We start from the raw sequence: 22,850 nt of genomic DNA, 5'->3' as shown, positions 1-22,850 counted from the left end.
AAAACTTATGACATGATAATGTATATACATATATATGCTGGGGCAGGGTTTCTTAAACTTTTTCCACTTGCAACCCCTTTCCACCTGATAATTTTTTGTGTGATCCCAAGTATAGGTATATAAAATGGGTATAAAAATCAATAATTTAGTGATAATAAATCATCATTTACAATACTTGCTAGAAAAACAGTCTGATTTCTTTTATGGAGTATAGCTGAAGCATTCTTTGCAGAGTGCACTGTAAACAAGGCGCATTGTTGCTAATAGATTTATGTAAATGGGTGGCATTCACAAACCCTTTACTATTACCAAATTTTTCATGACCCCAACATTGAGCTAAAGGGAGAGGGGAAAAGCCCTCTCATAGAGAGGAAGGAGTGGTGAGAGCACAGAGTGATCTAGAGAGCGCACAAGCACGTTTATTCCAAACATTCAATTCCTCTCAGTGTTCTTTAACATTACAGCCTATACAAAATTACTGTGAGCGAAGATTCGGAAGGTGCATCTACACTGCAGAATTAATGCAGTCTGACACCACTTTAACTGTTCTGGCTTAATATTCCTTTGATTTGTAGTTTGGTGAGGTATCAAAGTTCTTTGTCAGAGAAGGTTACAGACATTGCAAAACAACAGCTCCCATAGCTTGAGCCATGGTGGTTGAAATTTTACAGTGGAGATGCACCCTGAGTTAAAGGTGCCCACTATCCAGGAACAAAAATTGGAAAAATTGATGCTTACCAAAGGAGCTGGGCATGACTATACATAGTTATATGTTAGTGTTGGAGAACCTTTGTAAAAACTATGTGTACTCAAACATCTCTTTGGAATTAAATTGGTTTAAGAATCCAGCCTCAGGAATTGGATTTCTGTTAGTGCTCCTTAGAGACCATCCAGCAAGATCACTCTTCTTCCTGCCTGCTGCTCCAACAACATGCACTAGCGAGTTCTCTGCAAGCTTACTTGAAACCACTCCAGTTTTTTCTTCCTCTGTTGCTTTTCTTAGCCTTTCATTATTTCTTCTATTTTTAAAACTCTTATTTCCTGTATTTAATAATAATAATAATAATAATAATAATAATAATAATCTTTATTTGTACCCCGCCACCATCTCCCCGATGGGGACTTGGTGCAGCTTACATGAGGCCAAGCCCAAAACAACAATTACATAAAATAAAACCGAAAACGCAAATAATGAACAATAATAATATTTCTAAATTAATACCAGGTCTACTGCTCATTTCAATTGTCACAGGGATGTTTTTGTAGGCCTTCTCTGTGAAACACTCCTACCTGACCTGTAACACAGAACAGAGCTCAGTACATGATTTGAGTCATGTGTTGATTCTCCGTATCCAATTCCTGTATCCTAAGCTAGTGTTTTCCAAACTGTGCCCCCAGATGTTTTGGACTTCAGCTCCCAGAAATCCCAGCCAGCTTACCAGCTGTTAGGAACTGCGGGAGTTGACGTCCAAAACATCTGGGGGAGCACAGTTTGAGAAACTCTGCCCTAAGCACCTAATGGGATGGAGGTAAAGTGGAGACACATTAAAAGATCCCTTCTGGTCATAGGTTCCCCTATGACCAGATTCAGGTTGTACAGGAGCTCACATGCAGTAGCATTCCTTTGGCAATTGCAACATTGACTCTGGCTGTCATATCTCTGGAATATAAAGTACTGATGATGCACTATGAATATGTTGGGTAAAGCTAAAAGAGCCACTGAAGATGTTTGTACAATTCAAGTTCTATACAAAACCCAAAATACAAACATAGTGTATTCATGGAATATGGAATCTTAGAAAGTAAGGTCAAATATAGGCCTCTGATGGTTGATTAGAAAAAGCTGTCAGGAAACTCACAAATCAATTAATGTTGCAGTGGCACCATCTGCTGGCCACTGAAAGCAGATGAAACAGAGACCATTTAAGTTTGGGAATGGGACGGCCCTCCAGAAGATGTGGGACTGCGAGATTCATCATTCTTGGGTTGTTGTAGGTTTGTCAAGCTGTATGGCCATGTTCTAGAAGCATTCTCTCCTGAGGTTTCGCCTGCATCTATGGCAGACATCCTCAGAGGTCGTGAGGTCTGTTGGAAACTAGGAAAATTGGGTTTATATATCTGTGGAAAGTCCAGGGTGGGAGAAAGAACTCTTGTCTGTTGGAGATAGGTGTGAATGTTTTAATGCCAAAGTTTAAAAAAGAACCACCATAAAAGCCCTGGCAGACCGTGCAAAAAGAATCTGTGAAGCCCACCTCCTCCAAGACGAAATGAACCACCTGAACTGGGCATTACAAGCCAATGGATACTCCACTGCAGACATCAGAAGAGCTGCAAAACTAGCAAGCAATTTTGGACTGCTTTGCTTAGGTAAATCTGCAAAATATAGCAGCCATTGCTTTTAATACAGGTTAAGCATTTCTTATCCTGAAATACTCTGAAATATGAAATTGTCTACATGGGTGGCTAAGAGACTGATTTTTTCTCTCTTTTTTGCTTTTTAATGGTTCAGTGTTCACAAACTTGTTTCATGCACAAAATTATTTAAAAATATTGTATAAAATTGCCCTCAGTCTATATGTATAGGGTACATATGAAACATAAATGAATTTTGTGTTTAGATTTGGGTCCCATCTCTAAGATAGTGCATTATGTAAGTATATGCAAATCCAAACACTTCTGATCCCAAGGATGTTGGATAAGAGATATAAGAGATATTGAACATATATTTTTGGCTCCTTATCTAATTAAGCCTGATTTATTTATTTATTTATTATTTCACGCATTTCTACCCCGCCCTTCTCAATTCCCGAGGGGGGACTCAGGGCGGCTTACAAAAAGGCTCAAATTTGATGCCTACACAAACAATAAGATAAAAACAAGATTTAAAAAAGCAATTATAAAACAATTAAAACAGTCAATTATACATCACAATCCATAAAACCAGTCTAATGCTCAATACATTTTCTAAAAAGTATTTGATAAGAAGCCATTTTAGCTGGTTTAAAGTATTTTGCATATCTCATGATAGAAGAAATGAACCTCAAGATTTCGTGTAATGTCGTAACTGGACACAACTTTTAGATTGTGTTCATCTGTTGTCTGGAGAAATGAAAAGCTAGGTCCAGCCATGTTTTCATGGCAGCAAATAAGTAATTAATTTCTGTCTTTCTGTCTTTGAATTTGGGGTTTAGGATTGGTAATAGAATTAACATAATACAATGTGATGGATTCTATGAGTTGGTAGCAATATAGATGTTGCTCATTATCTCCTAGACTGGAATGTTCTTTTTAAATTTGTGAAACTGTATGACCTTTACAAGTCCTTAACTAGTTAGAAAGCCAGGATATACAGTATAATTTCAACTGCACTTGTATACAGAAATATGGAGAATTTGTAAGCTCATGCCCATGTCACCTTTGTCCTCAGCTCTGGGAAATAATGAGAAACACCCTCCTCTGTAATACTTGTGAGGCCTTAGTCTTTCAGCAAAAAACCTAGATTTTTCAAGAATCTAGAATTCAGTTTGCCCTCAAAACTCTAGGCTAGAGTTACAATTTTGATTGCCAAGAAAGATCCTGATGTGACATTTGGAGTCTATCATAAAGCCCCAAGAATGGCCAGTGACTGAAAACAATGTTTTGGTCACTAAACTTGATTTGTATTAGTTTTTGCTTTGTTTTACTTTTTGGTATATATTTTGGAGGAACTAGTTATGCTATGTGGCATTATTGCAGCTGATTCCTTTTCTGGATGCAGCGTTGAGTACCCTTTGAACAGGTGTTATCTTTATCCCCAACAACATACATCCCCAACTCTATTTTACTGTTCTCCAAATAAAACATCTATATTCTGTAGAAGTTACAAAACAAATGACAAAGAGTTGTCATTTATTTAATTGACATGCTTCATTTCTCGCAGAGTGGAAACCAAAACAGTTCCTTAGAGATCCAATAGTTCAACTTAAGGAAGATTTTGCAAAAATCTAATATTCACAAATACTGAATCAGAATTTGCATCATAAAACTGTACTGAAAAGAAAATTAGTCTCTGGTTTGAACCTAATACAAAAGCTTTACGCATGTTCATACTCAATTAACTGGTGACCCTAATGACAGAAAATTCAGTGAAGGAATAGTGAGTACATTAAGGTTGGGGATAGATGTGGATCTCCAGATACTTTTTGGACTGCTACTCCTGTCAGCTCTAAACATCAGCACCAATAATGAGAGTTGAATTGTAGTTCAACAACATCTAGGGAGGGTCATGTATTCCTCATTGCTTATGTATCTGTAGGCTTGTAGTGGACTAATAATGCTGAAAGACAGCATGGGATAAGAAATCAAGATGAGGGAATAGGCTTTCACAGAAGGCATTGTCCTTGTATGGTCCATCCAGGGAATGAAGGAAGTGAAGGCACAGAGTCTCCAAAAATTATCTTTCCTCTCCATTGCATAGCTCCTGGTGCACAAGCTCTGTGCTGTTCAAGAGTGCTCACAGCAGAGTGCACATGCCCTTGCGACGGACTGCTGTGGCAGAAACCAGCAGCCCCAAGTTGCGGTTAGCATATGGAGGATAGCGCAGAGTGTTGAATGACTCCATACCCATGCTGCGCAGGAGGGAGGCGCGATAGTGAGTGAATGTTTCAAAGGTAAACTTGCCATGGTACTTGCCAAAGCCACTGTATCCTAAAACACAACAAGAAGAAAACATGCCAGTCAAAATCTGCTCTCTGGAAAAGCTTTCCAATTTACTCCATAACCTCGGCAGTTCTTTGTTCTGTTCTTTTTCATCTAGACAAGGTGGAAGGAGACTTCACACAGAGTGTCTTCTCTACAACCCTTAATGTTTACCGGGTATGCTATTTTCTGGACTCCACCCCTTTTGGGCCCTGCAAGTGTCCATATAAGCTAGCAGGTGGCAACTTCAGTGAGTCCAGGGACAATCTTTTTAGCCTCAGGGCCCATGAGGGGCCATACAGACTGCCAAAAACATAAAGCAAAACAATACTGGAAGTGGCTTGAATTTTACTTCTGTGTTGAAAAAATTATGCAGTTATACGTACAGGTTAAATTATGCAAGAAGGGGACCTGAAACCAACACAGAAGATGAATCACCGAGAGTCCATTCCATCTTTTATAAAAGTTTGTAGGAAAAAGGGAAATTTTGGTGGGAATGAAAAGTCATAAGTTCCAGGAAATTTCTGAGGACAACACTTTACCCATTTTTCTTCTGATGGGCAGTAAGATCAACCCCAACACAGGTCAACCCAGCTTCTGTTTAAACCCTCAAAAGATGGAGATTCCATCACATTCTGATATACTCCTCTTCCAACACCTCTTACAATCAGGAAGTTTTTCCTAATGTTGAGGTGGAATTTCTTTTTCTGTAGTCTGAATCCATTGCTGTGTGTCCCAGTTTCTGGAACAGCAGAAAACAAACTTGCTTCCCTTCCCAATACGACATCCTTTCAAATATTTAAATAAAGTTATCATGTCATCCCTCAGACTTCTTTCCTCCAAGCTAAACATACCCAGCTCCTTAAGCTACTCCTGACCATTTACTACATTGGTTAGACTTCTCCTGACACATTCTAGCTTTTTGATATCCTTCTTGAATTGTAGTGTCCAAAACTGGACACAGTAATCCAGGTGGGGTCTACCCAAAGCAGAATAGAGTGGCACTGTTAGTTTTATATAGACACCATACTCCTAATGTTGCAATCTAGAATTGTATTAATTTTTAACACCAACAAATTACCAACTCAGGTTTAGCCTGAATCGGTAGTTCCCAACTAAATGTGTAGATCCCTTTCACATTTAGTGATGTAGAGCCAGGTGTCACCCATCCTATAGCTGTGCATTTCATTTTTATTGCCATAGTGTAGTAGCATGCATTTCTCCCTGTTCAAATTCATTTTATTAGTTTTAGTCTAGCTCTCTAATCTGTTAAGGTTATTTTGGATCCTGATCCTGTCCTCTGGAATATTAGCTACCCCTCCCAATTTGGTGTCATCTGCAAATTTGATAAGTACACTTTCTACTCCACCATCCAAGTCATTAATAAAGATGTTGAACAGTTCTGGGCCTAGGACAAAACCCTGTGGCACCCCACTGGTCACTTCTCTCCAAGATGAAGAAGATCCATCAGAAAGTACCTTTTGGATTCTACATAGAAACAAGCTTAACTGCTTGCAAGTTGGCACAACACAATTGGTTGCAATTAATACATTTGTTGTATTTTTGTCTATGATCTGCCAGTGTGGCTAACCTAGAAGACTCTACTCCTCCTTGTCCCAGAAACAAATGTGACAAATAGAAAGTTCATCCATTCTCATACGTTAAACAGATTAAAGGGAAGGATTAATGCAAAAGCAGGTAATAAAAATTGTTGTAAGATACAGAAGTAATCATACCAATGCCACCAAATGGTAAAGAGACCAGTGTCATATGCATCAAGATATCATTGCCACAAAAGCCACCGCTGCTGGTGGAATCGAGTACCTGATTCACAACCTGTAGGAATTAACAAGAACACAATTGTTATTAGGAACCCTGTCCTTGATCTTCCATACAAAAGGAAGAAGATTTCCAGTTTGGTAAAAGGGGACACCTTACAATCCATGAGGTAACATACATGGCATATAGTCAAAGATAATATCACACACATAACAGGAAAATACCAGAATCTAGTTCAACAAATAGTGTAATAAAGAACATGAATACAAAATAAATGAAACTGTCAACAGTATATTAATATATAAATTCAAATTTGACTTCATTTGGTTTTAAATAGTGACATTCTATTCAGTTCTGCCTATAATTGCATGTACACATTACTTTTATTATTATATTTCAAAATATTTCAATGTACGGTGATGATTTTAGTAATACAGGGGCCCTGCCCCTCTGTATTACTAAAAAGGTTGAGGAATTCTAGTATTTCAATCAAACATCCTGATTAACTTCAAAGGTGCATATAGAGATTTCCACCACAGTTGAGATGTCGCTACTATTTATTTCTGCCTAAAGGCAGCAGATCCTGTGTGAACCAGAAACCTAACAGGGTCAGTATTGGTTAATAACTGGATATCAAACTGTCAAGAAATAACAGAAGCTGGACATTTGGACAGGGCTCATGCTCAAGTTTCCTGGACACAGTGATCTTTAAGCCTCAACACATACCTTGGAGTTGGAAGAGAAAGCATAGGCAGCCAGTGGGGGGTCTCTGCGCTTGATGAACTGAATGGCCTCATCCAAATCAGCCACAGTGAAGATGGGCAAGATGGGCCCAAAGACCTCCTCCTTCATGACTGGCTCCCCCTCTTTCACATCAACTAGCACTGTGGGGGCTGCGGACAGGAAAATCATATCAAGACATGTCATGCTATATGTGACATACAGCTCCCATTTAACCATGACCTTATCATTCCATCTTAGATGCACAAATCCACCCATGGAGGACTCAGGGTCAGAAAGAGATGTGGGCTTCTAGATGTTATTGGACTGTAACCAATGACTGTATTTTGCTTTTACTGTCTTAGTGTAATTTGGAATACAATGTTTTTAATGATTGTTAGTAATATTGATGTTGGAAACCGACCCGAGTCCCTTGATGGAGGTGAGAAGACCGGTATACAAAACTGCTAAATAAATAACCCTTATGATCTTCTCCAGTAGCAGTACTCACTAAAGCAAATGGTAGATGAACTCTTATGAGACCTTGAAGGCCCCATGTCCTTCACCAGACCCTTTGGAAACAGCCCCCAAAATAGTTACAGCAGAGAGGATCCGTCATTTCAGCCCATTCTTTTTCACGCAAAGATCAAGCCACTTGCTCACCAATGTAACAGTCAGACTCGTCTGTTTCGCCACCTATGGCCACTTGGCCAGACTTCAGCAATGCTCGGACACGCTGGAAATTCTTGTTGTTAACCATGCGGCCAAAGTCAGGTGACTCTCGAGGATTGGAGCCATAGAATTCATGGATGGCATTCTGCAGGCAAGGCACCAACTTCTCCCGTGTTGTAATGCTACAGATCACATAATCTGGTGCAATACAGGTTTGGCCAGCATTGAAGAACTTTCCCCACACTATCCGGTTGGCTGCATTCTGGAAATTGCAGGATTCATCCACATAGCAGGGATTTTTGCCTCCTAGCTCCAGAGTCAATGGTGTCACATGTTGGGCTGCTGCAGTCATAACAATCTTTGCTACGTTGTGACTCCCTACAGAGGAATGGCAAGATATGGGGCAGTCACAAAGAGACCTATGTAAGTGCCTTCACCCGAATGTCAACCCTAGATTTTGCATGTAAGATATCAAAATATATGCTTTTAAAAGAATTATGGCATATATAAATACATCCGTAAATAAACAAAAACATTAAAACCAAACCCATTAAAAACATAGAATTAAAACACCAATTAAAATCACATAATCCTAATCCTATTCTAAGACTGGTCCAGTTCAATTGTATGGTCTGCTTCCAGCAAATATGGACAGCTGACTGCACTGGCTAACATTTAACCCTAAATGCCCTGAAGGCACTGGAGGCCCTCTGATCTGGGAAGCTAAGAAGGGTGGGGCCTAGTTAGTACTTGAGTGGGGGACCACCAAGGAATTTCTGGTGTTGTAACTTATTTTTCACCTGAAGGCACTGCCAAACCTCTTCTAAAAACTAATTTAAGAAAACCATGAAATGCAAAGTGATGTCGTGAGTTGATCAACAATCTGAAGGGACATAAATACAAACAATAATAATAATAATAATAGTCATATCAAATAGAGTATAAGTCAACCTCATTGAGGGCAGCTTTTGGAGCTGAAATTATAGAGTTTGATATTAACTATGGATAAGTTGAGGGTTATTCTTCAGAGTGAAAAAAATGGCAGCAGCACCTTATGTGGCCAGCCACTACCACCATCACTTTCCCTTTCAAGGCATTTAAAAAGGCCAGAAGCAGCACTGCATCAAAAAGAGAAGGGAGGATGGTCAGTGCTCTCTTTTTTAAGGTTCTTTTAAGGTTTTTGCTGTTGGTTACTCTACTCAGAAATAGTTCTTTTTGACCATAATGAAGCCGCAGTAGTTACAATGAGCAGTGAATAAAATGATCCAGATTTTCAGATCATTTTTTAACATTTCTAGACTTGTACATGAATATATACACTATTTAGCACTAGTAATGGTTTTGTGCTAAGTACTATCAGTACAATTCAGCTCAAGAAAGTTTAATACATATTTATGGTATATTTCCAATCAATTACCCTACAGGATTATGAGGAAAATGACAATATTCAGAATAAGAAGGAAATGAAAACAACAGAAATGTAAAGAATCAGGTTACCTGTGAAAAATATATAATCAAACTTGTTCTCCAGTAATTTTGTTGTCTCTTCTGGCCCACCTGTCACCACAGCAAATGTTTCCTAAGGAATAGGGATAAGAGAAGAAGGACCATTTTTGAATTTGTAAGAAGAAATAAAACACACAGTCTCATGTTCATTTAAACCACGGTGAGAACTGAGCAGCCCTCTGGATTTCGAACTGCAGCACCCAGCAGCTCTAAACAGACAGCCAATGGTGAATGCCGAGAGATGGAGTCAATAGCATTTGGAGTGCTATAGTTTCTATCCCTGATCAGAAAGAAATTATTCTCCATGTGCAATTTGTTAACCACGTGCAGATCACTAATGCTTCTACAGTATTACAGCAAGGACGTGAGGCAGATTTTTTTTTAAATCAGATTTAGTATGCTGGTAGAAATTATAGGCCCAGACTTGAGATCACTGTGTTTTAGAAGCCCCATTTCATCTGGAAGATCACTCAAAGGTTGTTAAAGCAGGCAAGGAGGTAATAATTCTAGGCATGTGGCTTTTTGCCAGGATCCTTAACTTTTTCCAAACTCTCACAGGGTGGGACTATATGTGAATGTATCTACAAGTTATCTGTCAACTTATTGTGACCCTGTTATGATTTGTGAAGAATCTGATGCTTCAGAGGATGAAGAAGATGATTTTGTGGGGTCTCAGGAGGGGGTTTGGGGGAGGGGGTGGAATTGGCATGGGGAGATGTGTTAGTGAACCTCCTGGTAGTTCTCAGAAAGTGAAATCTGTTCCCATGAGACTCTGTCAGAGTTTGTTCCTGAGAGGAATGTGGGGGAGTGTGGGTTTTCCCCTTTATCAGAGCAGCTGCAGTTGCGCCACAGGAATATGAAAGAGAGGCAGACTCGCTTTTCCCAGCAGCTTTGCGAAGAACCAGGTGTACGAGAAGTGATGTCATGGGAGGGAATTGAGGCTTTTAAGTGGGCTCCATGCAGACCACTCTTTGTGAGAACAACATTGCATTTCAATGGGAACAACCCTTACATTCCACTGTCTTGCTTCAATGTTCAAGTTTCTGGATATTGGGTCTTGTTCATGTTTGTTTGTTTAGGTTTCAGGTTCTTAGATTTTAATTCCCGTTCATGCCTTCATGGTTTTTGGTCTGGTTTATTCTCAGTTTTGTTCTCAGGTTCTGGATATAAACTTAAAACATGGTTGTGGGACCAAGCATTCGAGCAGCAGACACAGTGAAAATAAGGCAAATTACTTAGGTGATTGACAATGGACAGACCTCGGACTTAAATTATAATTGCTGTGTTTGGCATCTAATGGTTTCCAGTTGTGAGCCACCCTGAGTCCTCTTCCCAGGGTGAGAAGAATAGGATATAAATGTTTGAAATAAATAAATAAAACTTTGATCAAGTGTATGGATTTTGCCTTGCTTCATTGTATTGACTCAAAGCGCAGTTCCAAGTTTTTGAATGAGTTTTTGAAAGCGGAGTCTCATGATCTGAATCATGAAACTGATTGTCACCTATGCTCAACAACTTTGGAGTTTCTGCATTTGTCCTTTGGATTTTTGATGATTCTTTTTATTGTGCTTCTTCTTATCTTCTATATTTTTCTTAATATACTTTACTTAGTGGATTCTCTTGTCCCTGCATGGTGTCTGTGTGAAAAGGTGTCCCATGGCTGGAGTGCAAGAGACCCTGTGAATTACAGAGGGGTTTCTTAGGAAATACTTAGAAGTGAACATCCATGTATTAACCAGGGCCAACCCTGCTTAGCGTCCAAGATTGGACAAGACCCATGGTCTTTAGAGGAGTGCTTTCCAACCTCTGGTCCTCCAAGCATATTGGACCAAGAATTCAGCTCCAAGAATTTCTGACCAAGCTGGCTGGGGCTGTAGCCAAATGAAATATCTGGATAAAAATAATAAGGAAGACTTGGTTGTGATAAACTCACTGGGTCAAGATAGGAAGGCAATGCTTCAGTGAGGACCCGTTCAGTAGAGCTGCTTATCTCAGAAGGTTTCAGAACCACACAATTCCCTGGAAGTAAAGAACACATTACAAGGGTAGGAAGAGATATAAATTTATCCCATGCCTGGAACCAGGCAATCAACCAGCCCACAAGTGAGATCAGCAGTCCAAGGGAAATTATTCTAGGGGTACAGGTGAGGAACACTAGATGGAAGCCCTGAAAATGGTTTCCCACTCACCAGCTGCAATGGCCCCCACCAATGGCACTAAGGCAAGGTTGATGGGATAGTTGTAAGCAGAAATGATGAGCACCACACCAAAGGGGTCCTTGCGGATGAAGGCACTGTCAAACTTTGTGGCCTACAAGGAATAGAGAACATGAAACATTCAAGAAGCAAGTGCAGCAAACTAAAAAAAAAACATAGGTTGTAGTAACAAAAGTTTTCCTTTGGCCTCAAAAGTAAGGGCTCACTAGAAGTGTACTGTCTTTGATCATGGTAACATGAAGACTACCCCTCTGTTGTCTTCTATTATCCCCCAAGCAAATTTATAGGATTCTCTCACCTTTGATTTGGAGACTAATTGACTGTTACAGAGCAGATGAGATAAGGCTTTGCTATCTATTGTGCAATTAGTTCAACAATATGGGACCCAGCAGTACAGAATATTAAGTGCTCCTTCTCATAAAATAACAACATAAACTCAGATGAATTTTGGATCATGTAGGTTTTACATTCATATTACAAATACAGAATGCCAAATTACAGTTTTAATTTAATGATAATTTTATAAGACATAGGTGGACATCTATGTCATTCTAGCTGTGTTTGAAGTGTAATTCCTAGCATATTTCAATACAGATGCTATGTTGATGGAAGTTGCAATCCAACTACAGTTGGAGACTATTGGTTGCTCACCCCTTACTAAGACAGTACGGTTTGACTGGAATTAAACTGAGGTCCAGATGTGTTTTTATTAAATGCAATTGAAACATTATCTGTTTCACAGAAGGTTATGTCACTGCTAGGGATTAGCTGCTTGAAGAAAACCACCGTTTGGGACCCACCCTGCCATCTTTCCAAATATACAGATCAAGCCCATCTGATATTGCTGGAACACAACTCCCAGGAGCCCCAGCCATCAGAAACAATAGTGAGGGAGTTGCAACTGCAGCTGTAGAAGCAGACAGTTGCACCACAAATGCAGGTAAAACCCAAGCAGTTGCTCAATATGGGCAACACATTGCTTTCATAGGGCAATGATACTGAGGAACCCTCTTTAATGAGATAGCACAGCTTATGTCATCTTTCCCTCCATAAAACATGGGACCTCTCTTTTTCTCATGCAATGTCACATTTCCTCTTCTCCAACACTGCTCTCCTTACTAGGTTCTTGCTCGTATATTCATCCTTCGTCCAATAGTCCAGATTGTTAAGGGCTTCCATCACTTCATTCTTTGTAAAGCCAACTTCAGAAATCTCAGATTCAAAAGCAGACTGTGGGGAAGGCAGAAAAAAAGAGAAAGTGCATCAGTGGGGTCCACCTTGGGCTCAAGGGCACCAGTGCACGCAGCAATTTCTGTGGTGCCACTGACTCGGAGGAGAGTTATTGTCATTTACTAAACAGTCTCACTCACTTTACGCAAATCCTCATGTAAGGCATGGAAAAGATCACTTTTCTTCTCATCCAAGAAGCGTCCCAATGCCTCCAGTTGCTTTTTCCGATATTCTATCGGGCGTGTCTTTCCCGATAACCATGCTGCACGTAGGCTCTCCAGCCGGTCCGAATAGGGATTCATGCTGAGGGGAAAGAAGGGGACCAGAGAATAAATGGGATACAAAACATGGTTGCTACATATGCATGAACCTGTGGATCACTTGATATCAACACCATGCCAAAGGGAGGAAGCCACAATTGTTGCTGTTGCTGCTGCCACCTTTTCTCCAGTTTTGGAATTCAAGGTGGTTTAGAAACATTTGATACAGACAACAGTTCACATCCTCAATTACAATATAATTAAATTCTCAAAGTGAGTAAAAACAATTTTAAAATATAAATATTTCTGAAGAAAACACTAAGATTCCTTCCAGACAGCTGAATAAAATCCCACATTTTCTGCTTTGATCTGGAATATATGGTAGTGTAGACTCAGATAAACCAGTTCAAAGCAGATATTGTGGGATTTTCTGCCTTGATATTCTGGGTTATATGGCTGTGTGGAAGGGCCCAGAGAGAGAAACACAGCTCACTGAGTCACACCCTTGAATAGATTACGAAAGAGGAGGGAATGTCAATTGCTCAACAGTTTCTCAGTCTCCTGACACAGCAGGGAAAATATGTGCACAGAATTATTTAAAAAGAGCCACAGCAGCATTTTTGCTTCACAGAAATTCTTTGAGGATTATCTTACTTTCGCAAATAGTGTTTCACCACGTTGGGCCTGGAAGGGAACAGGGAAGCCCAGCCATTCCATTAGCCGTTTTCATGAAAGCCTCTGTCTACATTGTTACCAGCAGCAGACAGTCTACAAATGTAGTACCACCCAATAATTCCCACCTGCATTCATAGAGTTGTGTGCTTACTTTTACTTTAGGCAGTATCTTTCCTTCCACCTTTGTTTTCCCATTACCAAACCCAAAAGTGAAGCTCTTCAACAATGAATTTAGCCAGAGTTGGATGCCTGCAACCTTCTAGATATGTTTAGACTGTAGCTCCCATAGCTTACAGTTTTGATGTATAGTCAAATCTCCACACTCACTGGGGTTAGGTACACAGGATTCCCATGAAAGTGAAAAATCAATAAAAAAATCAAGAAACTGCTTCTTTAATTTACCTAGGAATTTCTAGATCTTCCAGCAAGACCAGAAGCCGAACAAAGAATTATTGGAGAACCTACAGATTCCTAAAAAACACTAGCATAACTGGAAGAGCCCCCGGTAGCACAATGAATTAAACCCTTGTGCCAGGAGGACTGCTGACCAAAAGGTCAGTGGTTCGAATCTGGGAAGTGGGTTAAGCTCCCATCTATCAGCTCCAGCTTCTCATGTGGGGACATGAGAGAAGTCTCCCACAGGATGGTAAGCCATCCGGGCATCTCCTGGGCAACGTCCTTGCAGACAGGCAATTCTTGCACACCAGAAGCAACTTGCAGTTTCTTAATTCACTCCTGACGCAAGATATTTTTAAAGGGTAACTGGAGAAAGTGCAACATAGAATCACACTGGAGGACCTAGAGATTCTTAAAAATAACATTTTAATCAAATCCATGAATAATCACATCCGTAAAGGTCAAAACCACAAGCGTGGAGGGACAACATGTTGTAAGAAACTGCTGCCATTGCCTTCTGCACAGAAATACATTAAACTACACTGTGAGGCGACAATCTTGGGTACATTTAGGAAGACGCCCCCATTGGACACAGTCAGAATTGCTTCGTGATAAATAAGTAAGTATTGTGCTATAAAACCTTCGATGGCAATGCTGTAAATCCCACACAATTAGGAGCAAGCGTCGTCCTTCACCTTAATATGAGAAAGTTTTTGAGATTCCCAGGACAGGGTGAATGATCTGATATAGGCAGGTTTGAAAATAAGTGCAACTCACTCCAGGGAAACTCCCAAATACCAATCCAATTCAATATGTAGCAGGAACTTGGTCACTAGAGAAATAGGGGGCGTGCCTTTGGCATCATCTAGCACTGCTCTGGTTATGTTTCTCCTTGGTGTTGTCAAACTGGATTGACTCACAAGAAAGAGCCAACATGGTGTAATAGTTTGAGGATAGGATTAGGAATCTGAAGATTATGGTTTAAATCCCCATTAAACAATCGAAGCCCACTGAATGACCATGGGCAAGCCACTCTCTCTCAGGAAAACAAAGGTCAACTCTCTCTGAACAAAACATGCTTAGGAAACCCTGTGATAATGTCACCCTAGTGTTGCCATGAACTGGAATTGCCTAAGGTCACAGAAAAACATGTGTCCTTCACGCCTTCAGCTGGACTACAGTTCTCTGCCCAAGTGTGTCATGATGTGAGTCATAGTCCAACAATGGCTAGAGAGCCTTCACTTAAAAACCTAATGTGATACAACATCAAATATTTTTAATTAAATTTTAATTTGGAAGAAAAACAGATTGGGACCACATTCACGGTAATAGGAGATTTAACCTTCCTCTAAGGCCCCTTCTACCCTATTTTAGAATCTGATCCCAGATTATCTGCTTACTCCAGATTATCTGGCAGTGGAGACTCATATAATCCAGTTAAAAGCAATAATATGGGATCAGATCCTGGGATATAGTGCTGAGCAGAAGGGGCCTAACTGAAACAGTTCTGAAAGCCTCTGGGGCTATAAGAAAATAAAGAAAAATCCCATGGTTCATATACATGATGTGTTTTCCCCACTCTGTTGTATTCACCAGTCTGGGCCATATAACCCAGAATATCATGGCAGAAAATCCCACATTATCTGCTTTGAACTGGATTATCTGAGTCCACACTGCTATGTATTCAGTTCAAAGCAGATAATATGGCATTTTATTCAGGTGTGTGGAAGGGACCCCAACTGCACTCTCAAATGCCCCACTGTCATATCCCATAATTGCAATGCTTCGTCCTACTTTCTGTTTTGAGTGCATCAACACTAAGGAAATAATGCGGTTTGACATTTTAATGCTCTGGAATCCTGGGAGTTGCAGTTTGGTAAGACACTTGCACTCTTTGGCAGAGAAGGCGAAAGACTTTATACAACTACACAACTAACAAGATTCAATAGCATTGAGCCATGGCAGTCAACACTGTGTCGAACAGCATTCATTCTATTGTACAGATGTGCCTCAGGTAAGTGCAAGGGGGAGTGTCGCTCTCTCCATAGCCTCAAGCAGCAAAGTACATGATTGTGTACCTATGAATGCATCTACATTTATTATTTATTTATTTTATTTATGGGCATTTATATTCTGTCCTTCTCACCCCAATGGGGGCTCAGGGCGGAGCACAACATATAAACGGCAAACATTCAATGCTGGGACATAAATAGACTATACACATACATAAATAGACTATACACAAACATTAAAATCATTTAACTAGACATTAAAATACACTGTTTAAAACTGTCTCAATCACCCGCATCTAATCTGGTTGGCATAGTATGGCATCAATATTGCAGAATTAATGTGGTTTGACACCAGTTTAAATCCCATGTCTCTATGCTATGTAATCCTGGTGGATGCTCCCCTTCTTTGGAGGCTTTTAAGCAGAGGCTGGATGGCCATCTGTCGGGGATGCTTTGAATGCAATTTTCCTACTTCTTAGCAGGGGGCTGGAATATGTTAGCCACAATTTAGAAGGCAACCCCTGGCAGTGAGACCAGAAGAAGCCTGTTGGCAGAAACCCAGGCAAGTGATAAGTCTGAGCTGGGGGGTTTCTTGCAACAACTGGATGCCCCACGAAGTCTCCTGCAACTCTAGGATCCTATGAATTGTAGCACCTGCAACGTTTGGCAGATAAGTCTAAAGGCCCTGTATTAATTCTCCTATGCTCAATGGGGATCACTGCCTTCTCCATAGACTCTGGGCACATATATGCTGTGGGATGAATGATGATTGACACCACTATGCTATAGGATTATTATTAGTAGTATTAGTATTATTTACAACATTTCTACCCCACCTTTCTCAACTCCGGGGGGGGGGGGGGCTCAGAGCAGCTAACACTGGCAACAATTCGATGCCGCAATACCACAACATAATACAATATAAAACCATAAATACACAATAGATTCAAAACAATAACATTAATTAATTGGACTAGCTGAAGTTTCCGAACAGTCTTCAAAGGCAACCCCACGTAGAGTGCGTTACAGTAATCTATTCGGGATGTAACCAGAGCGTGGACCACCGTGGCCAGATCAGACTTCCCAAGGAACAGGCACAGCTGGCGCACAAGCTTTAACTGTGCAAAAGTTCCCCTGGCCACCTCCGAGATCTGAAGTTCCAGGCTCAGCGAGGACTCCAGGATCACTCCCAAGCTGCGAACCTGCGTCTTCAGGGGGAGTGTAACCCCGTCGTGGGAGCTGTAGTTTTAAAAGGTCTTTAGAATATCTCTGCCAAAGAACGCTGGTGCCTCACCAAACTACAATTCCCAGGATTCAATAGCATTGAGTCAGGACAGAGAGTGCATTTATTCAGCCTCCGGCAGCAAAACATCCTAAGCGGTTCCTGCTTCGACAACTAGGGCTGGCAGAGCTGTAAACTATAGGAAAAAGCAACAGCTGAGACCACCAGCCAGCCAGCCAGCCAGCCCCTTCCTTACCTGCCTGCTGGTTCTCCCAGGCCTCTCTTTTGCAGTAGGCTCTGCTCCTTCCAGGCTCTCCCTCCCTCTCTCTGCCGCCCCCGTCGCGGGCACGCGCCTTTTGCCAAGGGCCACCCCTCGCGCGCTCCTCCGAGGCTGCAGCCCCCCCCCCTCTTTTCCTGATTGGTCGGTCTTGCTGACTCCGCCTCTGGGTTTGTCCAGCTCTAACCAAAGCATGGGCAAACTTCGGCCCTCCAGGCGGCCCTCCAGCCGGTAGGCTGTTAGGAATGGTGGGGGTTGAAGTCCAAAACACCTGGAGGACCGAAGTTTGCCCATATCTATAGAATTAATGCCAGTTTGGCACAACTTTAGCTGCCATTATTGAATATGGAATAATAGGAATTGTAGCTTTGCAAGGTCTTTAGCCTTCACTGCCATAGAGTGTTGGGGCCTCTCCAAACTACAATTCCCATGGCCATGCTGGTTGGCTTTAGCACTTTCTTCCTATGAAGTATGGCTCATATTCAGAGCCAGTGCAGTGATTTGAGGTTTGGACTGCCATTCTGGAAATCAAGGTTTGAATCCCCCCTCAGCTTTGGAAACCCACTGGGGGGCCTTCCACACAGCCTTATATTCCAGAATATCAAGGCAGAAAATTCCACATTTGAGTGTGAACTCAGATAATCCAGTTCAAAGCAGATATTACACCTTCTATATAAATAAAAATGTAAAGCCATTATATGCTAATCAAGATGGTCAGTTGAAACATTCACACCTAACTCCAGCAGACAAGAGTCCTTTGTCTCACCCTGGTCATTCCACAGATATATAAACCCTTTTTCCTAGTTCCAACAGACCTCACTACCACTGAGGATGCTTGCCATAGATGCAGGCGAAACGTCAGGAGATAATGCCTCTAGACCATGGCCATAGAGCCAGAAAAAAACCTACAACAAGCCAATGTAATGTTCGTTTGTGGGATTAACATAACTCAAAAACCAAGGGATAGACACCAAATTTGGACACAATACACCTATCAGGCCAATGAGTTACCATCACTCATAAAAACACTGAAAAAGACAGTGGAAGAGACTTAAAACATGAAAAAAATAAAATATACAACACATGTGCAATACCACATATATACACATATATGCAAATATACATACACATACATATATACGCACACAAAACACATATACACAGACCGGGCCACAGCAACGTGTGGCAGGAGATGGCTAGTGGCTGAATAAAACCCCAAAATATCTGCTTTGAACTGGGATACATGGCAGTGTGGACTCAGGTAACTGAGGGCCCTTCCACACAGCCCTATATCCCAGAATAGCAAGGCAAAAATTCCACAATATCTGCTTAGAACTGGGTTATCTGAATCCACACTCAGATAATGTGGGATTTCCTTGGTATTCTGGGATATAGGGCTGTGTGGAAGGGCCCCCAATTCAAAGTAGATATTGCGAGTTATTCTGCCTTTATATACTGGTTGTGTCGTGTGGAAGAATCCTTAAACGCATCTTGAGAAGGAAATACCTTAAAGGCACATAACAACAAAAACATTATTGGCTCTGACCAGCAGCTCTCCAAAGTTTCGGGTACGCTGGGTTTTTTTTCATAGTTTAAATGGAGATTTCTGTCCTTTTTTCATCCAGGTATTGATCAAGTCCAACTCTTCCTAGCTTCCAAAACGAGGCAGGATTAAATGTCAAACTTATCTCTCTTGATGGCCAGCACTTTTGCAATTCATTTCAGATCAGCTCTGAGCAGATGACTTTTTCCAGGGCGTTAACCACTCCATCCTAATTTAGAACTTGGAATCATGATATTATCCCTGTAACCCCTGGTTGTGATTACTCATCAGGAACCCTTTGTAACCGTTCAAAGGTACAGCAGAGACAACACAGTTAATAATTATTTGAACACCGATTACCAATAGGATGCAGGATTTGTATCCATTACAAGAATTGTCCTTGGGTGTGTAGTGTGAATGGATCATTGTTTAAAAAAAGATCCAGACATATCTAGGCTGATCTAGTCTTATAAGCTTGTACTCTGTTTGGACAATGGAACAAATTTATTTATTTATTTATTTACAGTATTTATATTCCGCCCTTCTCGCCCCGCAGGGGACTCAGGACAGATTACAATGTACACATACATGGCAAACATTCAATGCTATAGACACACAACGCATATAGACAGACAGTCAGAGGCTATTTAACATTCCAACTTTTCTGACCACCAGGGGAGCTGTCACTTCACCATCCATCTGCGGCACTGATGAAGTACTTTCTGCATTCCGCGCATGCTTTGCTGGAGATTTTGTATGGCCTCGTACATTTGTTAAATTAGCCTCCCCACACATAGGTGATACCTACATTTCCTACTTGACAGATGCAACTGTCTTTCAGGTTGCAAAGGTCGACAACAAGCTACATAAAATTGGTCGGAAGCTCACTCTGACCCAGATTGGCTTCGAACTCATGGCCTTCCGGTCAGTAGTGATCTTGATGCAGCTTACACCCAGCCAGCTGCGCCACAATCCCGGTGCGAGGGATTTTATTTATTTATTGTATTTATATCCTGCCCTTCTCACCCTGAAGGGAACTCAGGGTGGCTTTACAATAGGCAACAATTCGATGCCGTAAAAACATAAAACAGCAATATAATAAAATAAAATAAACAGATACATTAAAACCTACTTTAAAAAGCATGAAAACATTAAAATCAATAATTAGCAAGAACCACATAATCCGAAATTAAAGTCAAGGAGCCGCTCCAGTCATGACTGCACTTATTCCACCTTCACTTATTTCACCGTATAACTGCATTTGTACATTTCATCCATATATCATTATTTCGAATGTGCAAGCATTGTTAGATTTTCTATTTATCTGTCGGATCACAGGTGGAGAAATATATTTTCAGTAACACACAGCCTAATGTCCCAGAATATCAAGGCAGAAAATCATATGGCTGTGTGAAAGGGGCTAAGGATCTCTGAAAAGCAATCCATTAAACCTTGCCAGGCACATCTACATTCTATGTAGATCAACCCATCTATTGGTTACTGTTCAATTCAGATGGAATTATTTGTTACAGGTCAGTTTGGGTCTGAGATTTTGAGTGATAAACATCTAAGGGTCCTTCCACACAGCCATACAACCCAGAATATCAAGGCAGAAAATCCCACAATATCTGCTTTGAACTGGGTTATCTGAGTCCAGACTGCCATATATTCCAGTTCGAAGCAGATCATGTGGGATTTTATTCTGCTGTTTGGAAGGGGCCCCAGGCCCCTTCTACAATGCCATATAATCCAGATGATCAAAACAGACAAAACACATTACCTGCTCTGAACTGGATTATATGAGACTACACTGCCATATAATCTAGCTCAAAACACATAATCTGGATTTTATATGGAAGTGTAGAGAAGGCCTAAAATATCTTGATTAGAACTGAAATGTCTTGGCAAAGAAATTTGAAAATACTCTCAAATGTGTGCAGAAGGGAGGTGCCCAAATTAATTGAACCCTATATTCTGTGCTTCCACATGAATTTCATTTAAATTATGAGAAAGACATGTAGGATGTGGCATTTCAAACAGGAAGCAACAACAGAGGGAAATGATTACTTTCAACCATACTGTTCATTTCAAATCTGTAAATTTCAGGAAGCAGATTGCAGAAACTATCATATAATCTGTTGTATTAGTTCCCCATTGGTATCATACGTATAGCTGCTCAGTGTTATGCCATGTTGTTTTCCCTTAGGTAAAGGTAAAGGTTTTCCCCTGACATTAAGTCCAGTCGTGTCCATCTCTGGTGGTGGTGCTCATCTCCATTTCTAAGCTGAAGAGCCAGCGTTGTCCGTAGACACCTCCGAGGTCATGTGGCCAGCATGACTGTATGGAATGCGTTACCTTCCCGCCGGAGCGGTACCTCTTCATCTACTCACAATTCCATGTTTTTGAACTGCTAGGTTGGCAGAAGCTGGGGCTCACGCTGCTCCTCAGATTCGAACCTGCGGCCTTTCGGTAAGCAAGTTCCGCAGCTCAGCGGTTTAACTCACTGTGCCACTGGGGGCTCCCCAATTTCCAATGTCATCCTTTAAGACATTGCAAATGGTACAGCTCTCTAAAAAGCTCAAACTTGACTTGTTAATGCTTGTATCTAGGGCAACTCAAGTGACTTGAGATTCTTGTCTAAAATTAGTACCCTCCATTTGTTTCAGATTGGTCCTTAGTCTATGCGAAGAGACGTCTCTCCACTTTATTAATTTGCAATAATATCCCACCGCTGCCACCAATTTGCGAAGAGACGTCTCTCCACTTTATTAATTTGCAATAATATCCCACTTTGCTGTCTTCTAATTTGTAAAGAGCGAAGATGAGAGGGAGAGAGATGGCTGTTTAGCTGGCCAATTTGCAAACGATGCGGGAGGAGGGAGGGAGAGATGGCTGTTTTAATGTCACCGAATGTTACCACTTTGCGATCAGATCTCACTCGTTAGAGACCAAAATTATAAAGATCTATTCAGATCATTAATCAATGCTGCCACCATAACTTTCTTCTCAGCTATCCAAAGCTGCTTTAAAAATCTTCCAGGATAGAGTCACACTTGAGTCAGGATTTGTCGAATAATAATCAATAAAGTTTATTAATTAAAACAGGAACAAATATAGTTAAAATTCTTGACTGTTTCAGCAAGCTGTGTCTTAAAGCGTGATGGTTACATAAATTGTTCTGTCTTTGTTACATAAGAGACTTTCTTTTCTCCCTTTACACCAGAATACTGACCAAATAGTTTGTCTGTCAGTAAATCTTACAGCAGCATAGATAGTCTTAACTTAGATCTATCTTTCTACTTCTCACTATTCTCTCTACTGTTCACTTTGAACACTAAAAACTAACTCTTCACTCCTCTATACCTGACTTCTAACTCCAACCGACTCTAACTCTGACCCTGACACTAACTGACTGACTTCTAACTCTCCCTGACACTAACTGACTCTTTTCAAATGCAGCTAGATTTTTTCTTTCTAGGCTCCGCCCACTTCTCACTCTCTTTTGCTTGGTTTCCCCGGCAACGCCACAGTGGAGATAACTAGTTAACTCCAGCTTTTAGCCATTGCCACCCAGCAAACAGACAAACAGCTCAAATACATATAAAGCATTGATAACTTCCTTACAGTCTAGCATTAAAATATCTGCACAGCAGGATCCTCATGGA

At 40.8% G+C, this 22,850-nt stretch overlaps 1 protein-coding gene across 1 annotated transcript; it reads right to left on the bottom strand.

Moving 5' to 3' along the window:
• Positions 1 to 1,107: 1,107 nt before the first annotated feature.
• On the bottom strand, positions 1,108 to 17,730 carry LOC132773317 (aldehyde dehydrogenase family 3 member B1-like). Its single transcript, XM_060772517.2, has 10 exons — positions 17,622 to 17,730; positions 12,941 to 13,103; positions 12,690 to 12,800; positions 11,544 to 11,664; positions 11,288 to 11,373; positions 9,346 to 9,427; positions 7,840 to 8,226; positions 7,183 to 7,349; positions 6,414 to 6,513; positions 1,108 to 4,686 (listed from the first exon to the last, which is right to left on the bottom strand). Exons 2-10 carry the CDS (start codon positions 13,100 to 13,102, stop codon positions 4,493 to 4,495), a joined length of 1,410 nt encoding a protein of 469 aa, XP_060628500.2. The 5' UTR covers position 13,103; positions 17,622 to 17,730; the 3' UTR covers positions 1,108 to 4,492.
• Between the last annotated feature and the right edge of the window lie 5,120 nt (positions 17,731 to 22,850).

Source organism: Anolis sagrei, chromosome 1 (genome assembly GCF_037176765.1).
Source record: "Anolis sagrei isolate rAnoSag1 chromosome 1, rAnoSag1.mat, whole genome shotgun sequence".
Classification (NCBI taxonomy): Eukaryota; Metazoa; Chordata; class Lepidosauria; order Squamata; family Dactyloidae; genus Anolis; species Anolis sagrei.
This window is presented reverse-complemented; position numbering and strand designations above follow the sequence as displayed.

What these genes read in the sequence shown, in the direction of transcription:
- LOC132773317 (XM_060772517.2), bottom strand. Translation starts at nt 13,102, where the DNA reads ATGAATCCCTATTCGGACCGGCTGGAGAGCCTACGTGCAGCATGGTTA. An exon ending in GGTGGGGGCCATTGCAGCTG is followed by an intron (nt 11,374 to 11,543) that starts GTGAGTGGGAAA and finishes CTTTACTTCCAG; the next exon opens with GGAATTGTGTGGTTCTGAAA. An exon ending in TGATTATATATTTTTCACAG is followed by an intron (nt 8,227 to 9,345) that starts GTAACCTGATTC and finishes ATTCCTCTGTAG; the next exon opens with GGAGTCACAACGTAGCAAAG.